Here is a 15,845-nt window from a genome sequence, read left to right on the forward strand (position 1 = left end):
TGGACTCGTGTAATGCTGCTCCTTTGGTGATTCGGTGATTTCTCTCAGCACTATGTTCTCCAGGTCCATCTGGATCATGAGGTGTTTCGTGGTTTCCTCACTGTTTGTGGGGTGATGGATAGCAGTCCGTGTGTGATGTAATGGGGTTTCTTTATCTGTTCTTCCACCAATGGGAAGATGGGTGGTTTCCACCTTCGTGCTATTGTGAGCCGGGCTGCAATGGGCATTGGGGGGCGGGGGGGTGGGGGGGAGTCTGCTTGTGCTATGGCTCTTATTTCTTTAGGACATAACACGGCAGAGGGACTTCTGGATCAGAAGCAATGGCTATTCCAAATTTTGTATGGTGGCACCACAGCACTTTGCAAGGTGTTTGTGCATGCGGGTTCCAATCTCTTCTCATCTCTCCAGCATTTGCTATCATCTGTTTTATTGAACTTGGCTGCCAAACACACAGCATATCTTTCATGCATATGCATGCTTGAATCCGAGACCTCTTGAGTTCATTTAAATGTTAGAACAAAAGAGGAGTCTAGGTGTAAACATCGGAGCCTTTAAACCGGGTGATAAATCCAAGGCTCGAAACCCAAATGCTTCCTCCCCTGCTTTTGGAGAAGTCCTGTACTCCTCTGATCCTCCCTTGATGACTGTGCTGGTCCTCCCCTCATCACAGGCCCCCACCCCACCCCCAGGTGAGCTTGCCTTTCCCCTGCTACGTGGATGCCCCAGCAGTTCTCAGGAGGAAGTTCACCTGAAGGCTTGATGGAATGTTGTTGTGAAACCAGCTTTTCTAATTCTTGGTGCTAAGGGGAAAACCAAAATCAATCAATTGCGAGGGTCCCTTTTTGAGCCCTGGAAAAAAATAGTGCCTTCTGGTGCTCGCCGAGAGTGGGCCTTTCTGTGGTTCATGGTCCTAGATGGGCAGAGGGGTTCAGGGGTCCATGGGGGGTTAGAAGAGAGAGACTTGGAAAGAGAGTGCTCTGAGACACCCTGCTTCTATGCAAATCATTATTTGTAAAACTGCAGAGTCGGGGTTGAAAAGGAGCATGCCTTTTTCCTTCTGAAAAAGGTGGGTGCTGTCAGCTGTGGCTGGTGCTCTCTTGGGGTGGCATCCCAGCGTTCTGCTTCCTTCAGAATTCACCCATCCTCGTGCCGTAGTGGACTAAGCATTGGGCTGCTAACCACAGCGTTGGTGGTTCTAATCCCCGAGTCACTCCATGGGAGAACGATGTGGCTGGCTGTACCCATAAAGACTGACAAGTCTCAGAAGCCCTAAGGAGTGCTTCTGTTTTGGGCTGTAGGGTCGCTGTGAGTCGGGATGGACTTGGTGGCCCATGGTTGGGTTGCTATAACGGATTAATCTCCCATTCTCGCCATAATTGGACTGAGTGACTGAGGTGGTTTGGGATGGCCGGAGACTCCCCCACTGAGGACTGAGGTTTCAGGGCTAACCATATTTGGGTGGTCAGCCTGCTAACTCTACCTGCAACTAACACTCGGGGCTTTGGAGCCTGCTTTTGAAGACGGAGACTTGAGTGGAAGGGGCGGCCAGTGTGACAGTCGGCTCTGCCTAGCTGGAGGGGAGCCACTGTGGCCCAGCGCTCTCTGTCACTGTCTTACTTGGATGCTGATGGCACATTCTGCAGACCGTCTCGAGCTCTCCACGCAAATGGCCAAAGTGCTGACAGTGAGGGGCACCAGGCCAGCTGCTGACTTGGCAGGTTTCCTTCCCAGATCTGCCTGCCAGCAGGACTGCTCTCCCTTTATCTCCTTTTCTCAAGCAGAGAACGGGATGCCTGGCTCTGTGTGAGGGGGGTGGGGGGGAGCAGGGGGGTGGAGACAGAGATTGTACGTCACTGGAGGACTGCCTACTTCTCTGAATGGGAAACAAGGGAATCTTCATTTCCGGAGGAGAGGGCTACAGACGGGGGCTCTCCAGATGTCCCCCTGGTGGCTAGGTATCCAGAACACACGATAGCAACAGAAGTGTCCTTACGGTGACCACCCACTGCTGCCACCAGGGGTGCCACGGGCCTGTGTTTTCATGTCACCCAGCCCTTCTCCGCACACATGCACTCCGGCCCCTGGAAATGCCTGATGCCACTTGGCAATGCCAGGGGTGTTGGCCTTCCCGTGCCCACCCCACGTGGGAAGCAGTTTGAGGGTCACAGGCCAGGCCCCTTAGCACACATCACAGGAAGGTCATGCAGCAATAAAAGGCCCCACAGACTTACGGGTTCCTGCCCCTGCTGGCTCCCGCCCTTGCTGTGATGCAGCATAACTCAGGCTAAGCTTCCATGATGACGCAGGGAAGGAGCAGAAAGGTTCAGGGGGCCCCTTAAAGCAAACCAAGAGCCACTCTCCGAGGCCTGGGAAAAGCAGGAGCGCAGAGCACGATACAGGATACATGCTGCAGCCAGGTCTCCTTAGTTACTTGGGAGTCCTGGGGGCACCATGGTTAAGAGCCGGGCGGTGACCGGCAGGATCAGCAGTTGGGAACCCCGAGCCAGTCCTCGGGAGAAAGATCGGGCTTTCTACTCCTGTAAAGAGTTAACAGCTTGGGGAAGCCACGAGGGCAGGGCGTTTGGTTTGCTGCTTCCTGGAGGGAGAGCGAGCGGAAGGCCAGCGTGTGGGCAGGAGCCACGCATCCCGATTCAGAGCCACAGGAGCGCACCCAAGGGGGTCAATGTGTGGCTTCGCTGCGAGGGGAGCCGGCGGTGGAGCCACCGTGGTCTGGGTCCAGGCGCGTGCCTGCTGTGACGCACGCGCGCGCTGTCTGTGACAGATCGACGAGCTGGAGGAGCAGTGCGGCGAGATCAACCGAGAGAAGGAGAAAAACTCCCAGCTGAAGCACAGGATCGAGGAGCTGGAGTCCGAGCTCCGGGAGAAGGAGACGGTGAGTAGGGGTACACTGCACAGGGCCCGCCCCCTCCTCCCCTGGGAACCCCCGGGGGGTGGTATCGCCCACAAACTCAGAAGGTGGCCGGCAGGCACGAGTCCCCGCAGCAGACGCTGCCGAGTGCTGGCCCGCCTGGTCCACCCCCGCAGCCTCCCCGCAGAGGTGCAGCCAGGCACCGAGACTGGAGCGCTGGGCTGCGCCAGGACGGAGGCAGGCAGAGCCGTCCTGGACGGCCAGGTGCGCAGACGCCCCAGGCCCCAGGCCACGCCTCACCTACAAAACCCGAATCCAGAGAACGCCTGCCCCCCCCCACCCCCGGGGCAGTGTGCAGAGCCCCAGGGAGCATTAAGGTGCAGCCGCCCCTTGGGAGAAGAGGCAGGCGGCAGTCTGCTCCCACGGAGACCCCATCTCGGCCATCCTAGGGGCCACTTCTGCCCTGTCTCCTACGGCCACTAGGAGTCAGACTGACCTGGGGGCAGTAGATTGGGGTGATGCCAGTGGTTAGTGTGCAGAGCTGCGAGCCAGAAGGTTGGAGGTGCAAGACCACCCAGGGGTGCCTTGGAAGAAAGGACTGGCAGTCTGCTCCCCCCCAGCAGCCATTGAAAAGGCAGTGGAGGACAGCGCTCTGACACACGCGCACACAAGGACCAACTGGACAGCCCCTGGGTTTGCAGGGACCACGCTGGTCTGGCCTGCCGTTTCAGCACCCACATACTCATCAGTCACTTAGACGTAGGCACAGCGGACCCCCGCCTCCTGCCTCCTGCCACCGCAGGCGACTTCCCGCAGCAGTGCCCACACGGGGTTTTCCACCATGCCTGGCGCCTGGCCTGCTCTCACGCTCCTTTTCAAACTTATGTCTCACGTAGGAGTTGAAAGATCTCCGAAAACAAAGTGAAATCATACCTCAGCTCATGTCCGAATGTGAATACGTCTCGGAGAAATTAGAGGTAAGCTTGGGGGAGAGGGGCCCCCTCCGAGCTCAGGTGGGGCGGGCGGGCGGGGGGTGGCATTTGTGGTATATGCCTTTCCTCCGCTGCCCCTTGCCTGCAAAGAGGAAGCCAGTGGTCATGGCGGGCCAGACACCCGGGTGCGGGCTCGGCAGGGGCTGTCTTGGTTTTCTCCTCTCTGTGCCAAGAAGGTCCCCTGGGGGCGGCCGGTCCCCTGCCCACAGAAGCCCCACTGACCCACAGGGGTGAGAGGACGGGAGGAGGCTGGAAAGCATAGGACTCCAGCGCTGGCCAACCCCTGCCACTCCCCAGCCAGGGATCAGCGGCCCTCCTCACTGGCCTCCTGTCTGATGCCCATAAGGAGGGGCTCTCAGGGACATGCACTGGTGCTTCATTCAGATGCACAGCCCCGTACAGGCTCGGGCTCACGTGCACCTGCTTAAAATAGAAAACACAATGGCAACTTCCAAAGGCTCGTGAGAAAATTAAAATGAAAAAGAAAGAAAGGAAAAGGAAATAAAAAGGTAATGGAACCCACCCCCACTGCCCCCGAACTTTTGGGAGCCCCGCTGAGTTTCAGAAGCTCCTTCTAGAGAGGGGGAGTGCAGGGCTGAAGCTTCATTCAAGGACAAAGGCAGGCCCCATCCTCGGAGCCTGCTGTCAGATTCTCCTGGAGGGGACTGAGGCAGAGACTGAGCAGGGGCCCTGGCCTCCGCAGTGTGTCACCATGGCAACCGCATCCTGGTGCACGGGCAGCTGTCCCAGAGTCACACTGCACAGCCAGCCCTCCCTGCTGAGGCCCGGAGGCTGGCCCCTGGCTGCGGAGGCCTCCCCCTCTCAGTAGAACTAAGAAAGGCAGCCATCCCCCTCCTTCCCACTCTCAAAGTGAGCAAGGGCCTCTGCTGACCACCAGGACCTGGGCTGACACCTCCGCCCTGGGATTGCCATGTGAACTGGAAACCCGTGCCCTCAGGTAGGCCCCGGCGCTCTGTGCTCTGTGTTGGGACTTGGTCCTCAGCAGGTGGTGGTCAGCGCTTCTGCTGGAAAACCAATGGCATAGGGGAGAGGGGCACCCAGAAATGGCCGCTACTTTTTTTTTCAGTTGTGGTATTAAATGGAGCCCTGGTGGTATACTGGTTATGCGTCAAGCCTCGATCCGCATGGTCAGTAGTTCTGAACCACCAGCAGTTTAGCTGAAGACAGACTGGGCTTTCTACTCCCCTCAGTAGTTACAGTCTCGGCTCTGAGTCAGCACGGACTGGATGGCAATGAGTGTGGAATTTGAGTTATACGAGTACAACCTCCTTTGTCTCCAAAACGTTTTCATCAGCCCAGATAGAAGGTCTGTCTAGACCTGCTTCCACGTCTTCCCATGGCCCTCTCCTCTCTGGCCTCAGTGGTCGCAGCCCTGCGTGTTGGGGGATTCACAGTGTCCGTAGAGATGTCAGGCCCCCTTCCCAAGCCCACAGGTCTGGTGGAGAATGGGCAGTTTGGCCGAAGGAGGTCTCGGTGGACAGACGGCCCCAGTCGCTCCTTTCCCCAGAACTTCCACTCCCTTCTGTTTGACTCCAGGCAGCTGAGCGAGACAATCAAAACCTGGAAGACAAGGTGCGCTCTCTGAAGACAGACATCGAGGAGAGCAAATACCGACAGCGCCACCTGAAGGTGGAGTTGAAGAACTTTCTGGAGGTGCTGGACGGGAAGATCGATGACCTCCATGACTTCCGCAGAGGCCTCTCCAAGCTGGGCACGGACAACTAGGGCTGGGTGTGTGTGCGAGTGTGTGTGTGCGTGCGCGTGCGTGCGTGAGACAAAATAGGACTAGGCTACTCTCCTGTGTGTTTGCGTTGCTTTTGCAAATGCAGGCGTAGTCTGTCGTGTTTCCAAACCAGGTGTGCCGTTCACTCAGCTCCTCTTCAGATTAGAACCCTCCTCTCGCTTCTCCGCCTTGTGGGGCTGTGGACACCTGGAAGACTCTCACTCAGGAACCCAGACCTAGATCTACCTAGTCGATGCAGTCGGGGCAGGGATGTTCATATCTTTCTCAAGGGCTGTTGCAACCATATGAACTGAAGACAGGGAGAAAGCAAGTCTTTTCTGATCCAGATAGGAATAACTTTGGCATCAGGCTGTTTCCTCATTCTATTGGCTGGTGTTGAGCGGACATGAATGTCCCAGAGGCCGCCACTCCACTCTCGGTCACTGTCGAGATCCTTTACAACAACCACCAGTCCAGCCTTGTCCAGGGAGGGAAAGCGGGTTTCTGGAGGCGGGGTTGCTCCTGTGGGGGTGGCCTGCCTCCAGCCCAGGTTGCAGGGCCCCCGCTGTGCTCCTGGGTTTTCGCTTCTGAGCAGATGGCTGTGCTGTGGGAACCGCAGGCAGGCAGGTGCCTAGCACAGTATCCATCCAGTACAAGTAGGTGCTTAATAAATAATTGCTCCCTGAGACGTGTAAGCAGAGTAAAGTGTGTTCCTCGAACCTCAGGAGCCTGGCAGAGTCCACCCCTGTGAGAGACGCGCTGGGCAGTGAGCAGCATGAATGCAGTTCATGGTGTGGTCGAACCCAAGAGTTTCCTGGCCGCCATGGGCAGGAAGGGTGGCCTAGGAGGAAGCAGGAGCTGGGCCCATGGTGTGTGTCCCTCGGGTTCTGTGGTATAGGGCCGGCCCTTTTCCTATGGCCCAGGGAATCCCAGGACCCCTGGCTGTTCATGGTATGGGGCTGCCCAGGGCTTGGCACCTAGGGTGGGGCCCTCTGTTGAGATGCTTACTGAATCGCTCAGGCCCACAGGGGAGAGAGAGGTGAGCTGGCTGAGTCTTGTCCCAGGCCGGCCTCTGCCCTTCTCAGGATCCACCAAGGAGGGGCTGAAGCCGTGAGCCTCTCCCCCCAGCCTACAGAGCTGTTCATGGGCCTCCCTTTCTCAGGGCACTGCTGGCCTTTCCTCCTGGGGCATACTGGCTCGGGCATGGCAGGAGGCTCCCCACGCTTGCCCCACACATTTCTAAATGCTTTCTGGGGGACTTTGGTGGACCCTTCCCCTTTGAAGGATCGCCTAAAGAATTAATGTTCTCCAGTGGTTAGAATGTGCCCTGCTGGATTCCTGCTTGAGGGGCCTGGGTTTCGAGCTGAGACATCGGTCCTGTGGCTTTCTCATCTAGCCGAGCCCCCTCTCTAAGCAAAGAGGCCCCCTTGGGGTGGGAAGGGAAGCAAGGTGTTTGGTCTGGAGCATGGAGGCACTTGAAGGGAGACCCCCGCAGGTGTCGTGGGGCCACGTGGGGGCTTTAGTTGAGCTCCCTGGACTCTTAAGGAGTGCAGAAAGGGAAGCGTGGAGGGAGAGGGGCAGACAGGAAAGGGCAGGTGTGGTCTGCCCAGTCGTGATGGGTAAGGTGGAGCTGGCCCTGCCCTTTCCCCAGAGGCCCAGGGAGCCCTCCTGGCAACCAGTCTTTGATAGTGCTCCATGCACCGGCCCCGCCAGAACCTTAGAGAGCTGAGCTGTCAACGAGCCGGCCACCACCACCATCCCTTAGGTGACAGACAGGAGCATGCTGAGTGACATGTCCAGCGGAGGATGGGCCCTTGGTGTAAAGCCTTTTGTGCATTCCAGTAGCAGTGACTCGGGGACAAAAATGTTGCCCGTGGTGGAGTCATTGCCGTGGTCGGTGGCTACTTTGTCCCTCTGTGGTTGAGACACGTGATCTGGCCTCCCCAGCGGGGAGGGGTTGGTCAGAGAGTAGGTGAGGGATGGCGACAGAGTGCCCTTCCTATGTGGGCTCCTCTAGTGCCAACTCTTGATGCTGTCCAGGAGCTCAAAGCGGTAGGGACTCCTTCGAAGGGGAATCACTGGGCAGGGCCAACCTGAGTGCAACCGTTGATGCACTCAGCCACTAACCAGCTACTCAGCGGTGCCTTGGCAGAAAGGCCTGGCAATCCACTTCCTGGAGATCGGCCACCGAAACTCCGTGGAGCTCACTTCTACGCTGGTCACCGTGCGTGGGAGCCGATCTGCTTGGCAGCTGGTCTTGACGTCGAGTTCATCCGTAACAACACAGAGCTTCCAGAAAGCACTGGGCTTTCCAGTCTTTCTCGAAAGAGGATGAAGTGTTTCTCTACCTGCTGAATGACTAATAAAAGTAATGGCTAGGAATGACCTAATGGAGGCTTGTGGTCCGTTAGTTTAAAAAAAAAAAAGGCAGCTGTTCGTGGCAACCTCTGATGCTGCGATGGATGGGCTTGACACAAGACCATGACCCCCTGAGTTCAGCCTGGTGTTGCTTTGAGCAGGTTTAGCGCACTCCCCTTATCGAGAGTCCAGGCGCTGTGTGGTAACGCCCCTGGTTGTCATTGGCATCCATCAGGTGCAGGCAGGGCTGGCTCTCTCCGCTCTGCTCCGGGAATGTCGGGGAGGGGTAGGTCTGGGGACCTGCACGCTTCCATTTCTGAATGCAGTCTCCTGATCTGAACATCTCCTTCCAGCCTGGCGGCTCGCTCCGTGATCGGGGCTTTCTGCTCAAGTAAAGAGTCGCCGTCTCAGCAACTCCACCCTGTCCTGTAGGGTCGCTGTGAGTCATCATCAACTCCATGGCAGTGAGCTTGGGTTTGGTTTGGTTTGGTTTGGTTTGGGGGTGACATTTGGAGCCTGGAAGAGGCAGAGCAGAGCGTGGAACTCTTTAACGCTGAAACTAAAGAACTGTTTCTGTCCCAGTCCAGACCCGACTGGAGGGTTCACTTGGAATTTGAGAGCGGTGAGTGGAGACAAAGTTGTCCTAGGGCCCAGCGCTTGTAAAATTGCCAGGTGACACACAGGGACAGGGTGGCCGGGAAGGAGAGCGTCTACAGTCCTGCATCCCGCCTGTGACGCATCCTTGTCCTGCTCACCTGTGGGCTCTCACCTCCCACCTCAGTTTGAGGAAGAACTAAGTGGGTATCCTCATCGCATTTCCCAGACGGGAAGTGGAGCTGGAGGAAGGGAAGTGACATGCCCAGGGTCCCCCAGTTAGTGAGCCAGGCAATGTTAGTGAGTCCTGCACCTGGGTCGCCCCACGCCTGGTCCAGCATCTGTGTGTGAGCCAGGCTGCTGTCTTCCCCTTGAGGACACTGCATGGCAAGAGAGAAACAAACCCAGTTGATAAGAGCATATTACATTGATATTACTTTAGCGTGTGTCCACCGCAAAGGGCAGTTTACAGAGGCTCAGAATCACACTGCTGTTCATTAGATAGGCTGAGTCTAGTGTTTTGGGACTCTTTCCAGAAGCCAAACTCCGAGCTCACTGCCTTCCAGTGGATGCCGACTCAGAGCGACCCCCTGCGGGTTTCCGAGACTGTAACTGTTTACAGGAGTAGAAGCCCCTTCTTTTCTCCCGAAGAGCTACTGGTGGTCTTGAACTGCCGATGGTGCAGATCGCAGCCCAATGCTTCACCAGTGTGAGTTAAAACGCTGCCCGTGCTCTGAAAGGCGAGTTCTCTGGGACCTATCCTTATGTTGAGTCCTTTATTGATGGGCCTTAATGGAAGCAGACAGTCGGTTGGAAAAAAAATGGCAGGTCTTAAGATGGCAGAGATGGGCACAGAGTTCTGGCTCGGGAAGTACCTGTCCACTGTCCCAGTCCCTCCAGAGATGAGCCAGTCCTGGAGGGAGTAGTTTTGGAGGGAGGGGGTAAGCAGCCTTGCCCAATTGTAACGGGTTGAGTGGAATATCACCAGCACCCAGGAAGCTTGGGTCTCTAACCTTCAGGACTTTTCTCAGGCCAGCCTGGACTCCGAGCCCATGACATTTAGGTGTGAGTGTGTGCTAGAGAGAGTGTCCCGTAGTGTTGTAACCTCTAGTTAATCGGTCTCTGAGCACTCCACCTAGACCAGGCAATGTCGCAGGGATAGGTGATGTGATGTGAGAGAGTGAAACAGTGCCTGATGGCGGCTCTAGCAAGGGGACATGCTGGTCACTCTGAACTCAGGGTTTCACTCAAACACAGTATGAACGAAGATGCCCAGACTGTTCCCAGGAGACCACGTGGCCTGTTCTGTCACCCAGCATCTCGTGTCACTCACAAGCCAGGGCCTTCGGCATCGCTCGTGGGCCAACCGCACACCATCCTGACCCACCTACTTTGGGAGGACTCTTTTTCTAGAGACTTTTCTAAAGAAAGAAAAAAATATTTTTCTATAGAAACCAGGGCCCACTTTGGATAGCAGGCGATTGGAGTGCGTGCCAGGGACCGGATAATGGGCCCTCGCTTGTGGCCGGGAGGTAAGGTGAGCGAGAGGTGAGGGGGCTTAGTGGACTTAGTGGGGCCACTGGAGTGAGGGAGCCCTTACGGGGACGCCTGCGCTGCTCTGAGCAGCTGGAACGAAGGTCCGACTCTATTCCTCACGCACACTTCACTGAAGGTCGCGGCACCAGCGGTTGAACCTAAATCTTGCAAATAGATGTCCGTAACTATTTTTAAATGATGTCCATGATTTAAAGGGATTTCTGAGTGCCAGCCTTCCCCAGAGAACTAGGACATGTTCTGGGGAGGGGAGGGAGGGGAGCCTGGAGGGGGGACCCTGCAGAGGTAGAAAGGTGTATGATATTTGCTCATCTTTGCCATGCGCGCGTCTCTAGAACGGGGGTGTTCCAGTTCCGCCACCAACACTGGCCAGCCAGAAAGGGGGCATGTGGTAAGAATTTTGCGCTGGATGAAGTACTGTAATGAATTTAGGGGTGTGTGTGTGTGTGTGTGTGTGTGTGTGTGTGTAGGAGCAGGAGGGGGAGGAGGAAGCACGAGAAAGGAGAGCATTTTCAATAAAAAAGATGTACACCGTAGAGGAGTCCTTCTTGTAATATTTCTGACGGTGAGCTTCTCGTCTGTTCTGGAATCTATTTAAGGCGAGAAGAGTGTCTGGGTCTTTTGTCTTGGGGCACTGCTCTCTCTTCGATCAGCGGCAGGAAGCCCTGCTGGAGCATGGTCCGCCAGGCCACTAGGGTCCCCAGCGCACCTGGCAGAGGCTTCCAGAGCCACAGTGCAGTTCAAACTGTTGTTCTAAACACCTGTTTGGCAGACGATTGACAGGGTGGATGATATACAGCTGTGGGGGAGGTGTTACTGTTTTTACCTGTTGTACCAGCTTGGGAGAAACTCCGGGCATGAGATAAGTCGCCGTTGCCCAGTTTTATGATGTGGCAGCCAAGGAGGCATCTTCTACACCAAATGTCAGTGTTCAATGAGAACAATGGGTAGACGTTTCATTTTTTAAAACTCCTTCTTGCTGCCTTAATTAATAGATGAGAGGGAGTCAAATGTCTTGCTGCAAAGGTTCCAGCCCCTACAGGCACAGGCCTGGGCCAGCACGCCTGGGCCATCGGACGGACGCACTCTCCTGGCGCGCCACTCGTCTGAGCCTCAGGAAGGCTGCTTCAGAAATGGGAGCCAGTCAACACGAGGACTTCTCACCAGCGGACGGATGTACCACACGCAGCTTGTTGATTGCTTGCCTGTGACGGGCCTTGCGAGTTTGATCTGTGCAATGCAGCCTTGTTTCATTTCTCTTGGGTTTTGTTTTTGTTTTTCGGTTTAAGGCCTATTTTGAATCAAGCTGCTATCGACAGGAAAACGGTGGCTCCTGCGTGGCCAGCTCAGCGGGGCTGGGGAATTCGGAAGCGGACCCTTCTTCCATTTGGGCGGTGGACACAGTAGTCGGGCGTGTTATGAAGGAGCTTTAAGGACGGGGGAGACGGCGAGGGAGGAACCCAGTAAGGGAAGTCGCGCAGAGGGATTTTTCCCTATCACAACACGCACTTGTCCATTCTTTGAGAGTGGCGAGACTTTTCTAGGCAATCTTATTGAGACGCCTTTCCCGTCCACTCTGCAGCCCCAGACTTGCCCCTTCAGATTTCTGTTTGTTCCTGAAACTCGAAGATGATTTCAGAGGAGTGTGACTCCGGGCTCGGGGATGCCAACGCTGCAGAGCAGGCGCATGCCATGCGTTTGGAATTCTTCAGGGAAGGGCTGGAGATGGGACCCCACCCCCGGGGGGTGCACACCTCGAGAGGGCCAGAAAGAAGAGCTTCACAGTTTGAATATTTTTGTTTCACAGAGGCTTCTATGATTTTGTAGACGCACTTATGTAAATAAGTGCTTTTTGACTTAGCCTCATGTACTTTTCTTTAAAAAAACAAAATATCACGTATCTGTCATGTTACGTGAAAAGAAAAACAATCTTGTGTTAACATGTTGGTATGTATCTTTTCAGATTCTTTTCAATTGATGCTTTCTTTATCATCGCCCCCCCCCATGAAATCGATTTCTCTTATAGATACTACTTTGTTTATAACTTGCCATTTCCCCTCTTACCACAGTGTGGTGAATCCAGTTCTACACTTGTAAATATGTAACTATATACCTAGATAGAGGTTGTACCTGGGATCCTTAGGTGGTCTCCATTTTTTTAATTACTGTTAGAAAAAAAGATGAAACCCTTTCTTCTGAACGCTTTCGTGAACTTCTCAGGATATTGGAGGGGATTTCTGAATTTGAACTTGTAGCCTCAACAGCCTGGTAGACGTAGGAAGCGCTTGCGCGGCTTGGCTCGGCTCTCCTTTCTGGGCGCACAGGGGACTGGTCATCAGAGACCCTGGGTTAACACCCTTGACCGCTCACTGAAAGGTGAGCAGTTCCGCTCCTCCAGAGGTGTCTCAGAAGAAAGGCCTGGTGATCCGCTGCCCAGAAACCAGCCCTGGAAGCCCTAGGGAGTACTTCTGATCTGACCCGTGAGTTGGAATCAACTTGATGGCCAGTGGTCCGGCAGGGTCCTCTGTGATTAATTCCGGCCACTGAGATGCGAATGGAAGAGACATATGGGACTTCCAGGCTGAGGCTGTGAGCCTCCGTGTCTGACGTGTATTTCCCAGCCTCTCTCTTTTTTGTTCCGGCAAACGGCGGTAGCCCAGGAGTAGCACCCCCGTCCACTTGGGTCCCTGGGTGACAGTGTGGGGTAACCTCTTTTATATTTTCCCCCGTGCCCCCACCTCACCCCACCCAACCGGCAAGAATATGTCGTGTGAATAAAAATAACAAACCTTAAGTTATGCCACTGGAAATTCAGGGTTAATTCGTGTTACTGCCACATAACATATCCTATCCTGACTCTAAGGACTTTCAGTATATTTTGCCTCAAATTGCCTTTCAAAGGTTTGAACGTTTTCTTTATGTTCCTCGGTAGATGTTTTTTTTGTTGTTGTTTTTTTCTTGTAAGAGAAAGTCGTTTGGAGTTGTGGTTCCTATTTAGTGTGATCTTTTGTGCGTTCTGTTTTCTCAGTCTGCCTTGTTAGTTCATGGACACTGCCACTCTCCTAAAGGAAAAGTGAAACCCATTGTCCTTCTGATGTCAAGCATCAAATAACAGTTCACTAAAATTCAAACATTAGGGGGAAAAATGAAGAAAATGTAAATTGGCGGTAAATCAAACTCCTCCTGCCCCAAGATCAGCAGTCAGCGATCAGTGGTGCCTAATCCCCAGTCCTCTCCCGCTGCGGCTTCGCCTTTCTGACCACGGGGAGACTCCTGTGCCGTTTGCTTTTCACTCGGCAGTAGATCTTGAACCGCGTCCTAGTCTGTGCTCATCCATCTACCTCAGTCTTCTTACGTTTGCACAAGAGAGCAGTAGTATGTGGGCACACACTAGTGACTCTTCATGGCTAACAGACATTTAGTTTGTAACTAGCCCATGGCTTAACTCTCTTTTTTCTAATAATTTCCTTGTCATTGTTTTCCGTTCCTTTGGCTTTTTTCATGTAAATAATATATCTAAGTAATTATGATTTTACCTCCATAGTTTTAATCATCTTCTTATCCCATAATAATGAACGCCACTTTTAGGACAATGTTCAGTGAGACATTTACTTCTTTTATTTACACACTGAAGTTTTACCCTCCTATTTCTAGGTGGCGGAAAGGGGTGTGTGTGTGTGTGTATGTGTGTGGTTTTAATTGGTGATGGATGTTGGGATTGTATGAAATGTCTTTCCCACAGCTGTTCAGACGATCAGAAGGTTCTCTCTGCCTGATCTAATAAGATTATTTTAATAGACGGCAGATGCCAAGCCCTCTTGCATGCCTCGAAGGAAGTTGGTGTGATCATGAAATATTGCTCGAATTACATCTCCGTTCAGTGTTAACAGTGGTTATGTTTGATTCGTTGGTTTGTGGCAGATTGTTGTTTCTTATCTGATTTATCGGATCTTTCAGCAAGAGCCATGCACTGCTTGTCTAATACGAATGGGAGCTTTAAAGTAAGAAAGTCCTCTGAATTTTGGTCGCTCGTCTTATTTTAGATTTTTCCTATCTCAGCAAGATGGATGCTGAGATAGGAAATAATGGATATGTTTTTTCTGCTGTCTTGGTCAGCGTTATATTAGCCCCTTAAAACAAACAAACAACTGGGAAGCTCTCTTTTTCTACGCCCTGGAACAATCTAAAGGACATGTAGACTTTTCTGCTCCTTAAGTTTTCATAACATGTGGAAATGTCCACGTCGAGGGTCTCCGTAGGCAATTTTTCTCCAACAGTGTGGTCACGTCTCACCAGGCCTACCAGTCCCTTCAGCGTTTCGTCCTGTTCTGGGAGTTTTTGACAGTTCAGCATTTCCTAAGCAATGAGGCTCTTTGTTAAGGGTTTCAGATGTGCTAGCATGTTGTTGTATCGCTCACCATTCTCCCAGTGTTGGGTGTCTGTACTCCCCTTTTATTCTGATTAGGCTTTTCTCATGTAATTGATGTTAAGCGTCCACTAACCAACCAGCCCTGGAAGCTGCATCTTATTGTAACCTACGGCTTGTTCATTGCGTCTGACCCTCACTCATCGCTTTATTCTTGTCTTCATTTTCTCAGATCGAATGCCGTTTTAACATACTATTGTTTAACAATATATGTAGCTGTTAGCATTGTAAGACTAGGATTTTCCCTCTGAATACATCTTTACCCATTTCTCTAATATATTTATGTGTAGCGGTCTAAGTCATAAGTTATTTTTAGTTTCGGGGTTTTTTTTTTCACTGAGGAGGTATCTGAAATTATACTTTTTAATTTCTAGATTGTTTGATATTATTGGTTTTTAGCATTTGTTATACATTTCTAGTTTTATTGCTGTGTTGTCAAAGACAGTGTGGCCTATACAATTTCTGCATCTAGGAGTTTATTGATGTTTTCATGGGACTTAATACATTGTTAATTTTAATAAATGTTCCCAGGGAACAGGAAAAGAAGGTGTATTCTCTGAAGAGAACCAAATTTGATCTGTGTGTACTAATTTGACTTTACAGATTATATTATTATAGACCTTTAATTTTCACTTCTTAAAGATTAAGAAAGCTTTGTTATTGCACTACTTTTATATTAGCCTGTTTCTCTTGTGTTTCCAACAGTTTTTGCTTTATATGTCTCAGTATGATGTTATTTGGCAAATGATCTTTTTCTATTTAAAGAGGAAATATTTTCCTTTAAAGCCTTGGATACGTTTGTGGATTTTACTTGATTTTTATTGTGACAAAGTTGTTTATGTAGAAATACATCGTTCGGTAAAACGTTTGTGTTGTTTTTCAGTCAACAAGCTATCTTTCAGAAAAGCCCTCTGTGTCTAAACAAGAGATCGGGGGAGTATATGTCACCACGCCAAGAAGGGCCCTAAGTGGTGCCGTGGGTTACACACGAGGCTACTCAGAGCAGAGCCGAGCTCCAAACCCGGCAGCCCCTCCAGGGGAGAAAGATGAGGCTGGCCACTCTCATAAAGGTTTACCGTCTCAGAAAGCCCAGGGCGCTGTTCTATTCTGACCGGCAGTGTTGCTTTGACTCGGAATTGACTCCACGCCAGTGGTGATTGGTGGATGAGCGGATCTCCCCAAAGAGGGTTGATTTCCTCGAGGCCACCAGCTGAGCCAAGGCAAGAGTGCAGATTGAGGGGAGGCACACGTTCCCTCAGAGCACAAGGAAAGGCTTGTAATAGCCCAGCATTTCCTGGCTCTGCTTGG

The 15,845-nt window shown here is 52.6% G+C and overlaps 1 protein-coding gene across 1 annotated transcript in view; it reads left to right on the plus strand.

Moving 5' to 3' along the window:
- Window positions 1-7,995, plus strand: part of HOMER2 (homer scaffold protein 2) — a 133,911-nt gene extending 125,916 nt beyond the window's left edge. Inside the window, exons 9-11 of the mRNA XM_030884476.2 lie at window positions 2,783-2,893; window positions 3,766-3,846; window positions 5,419-7,995. Of these exons, the coding sequence (XP_030740336.2) occupies window positions 2,783-2,893; window positions 3,766-3,846; window positions 5,419-5,607 (381 nt within the window). The 3' untranslated portion in view covers window positions 5,608-7,995. The remainder of the gene's footprint in view (window positions 1-2,782; window positions 2,894-3,765; window positions 3,847-5,418) is intronic.
- Window positions 7,996-15,845: the final 7,850 nt, after the last annotated feature.

This window comes from Echinops telfairi, unplaced genomic scaffold (assembly GCF_000313985.2).
Source record: "Echinops telfairi isolate 266 unplaced genomic scaffold, ASM31398v2 ScPeMD7_7;HRSCAF=31, whole genome shotgun sequence".
NCBI lineage: Eukaryota > Metazoa > Chordata > Mammalia > Afrosoricida > Tenrecidae > Echinops > Echinops telfairi.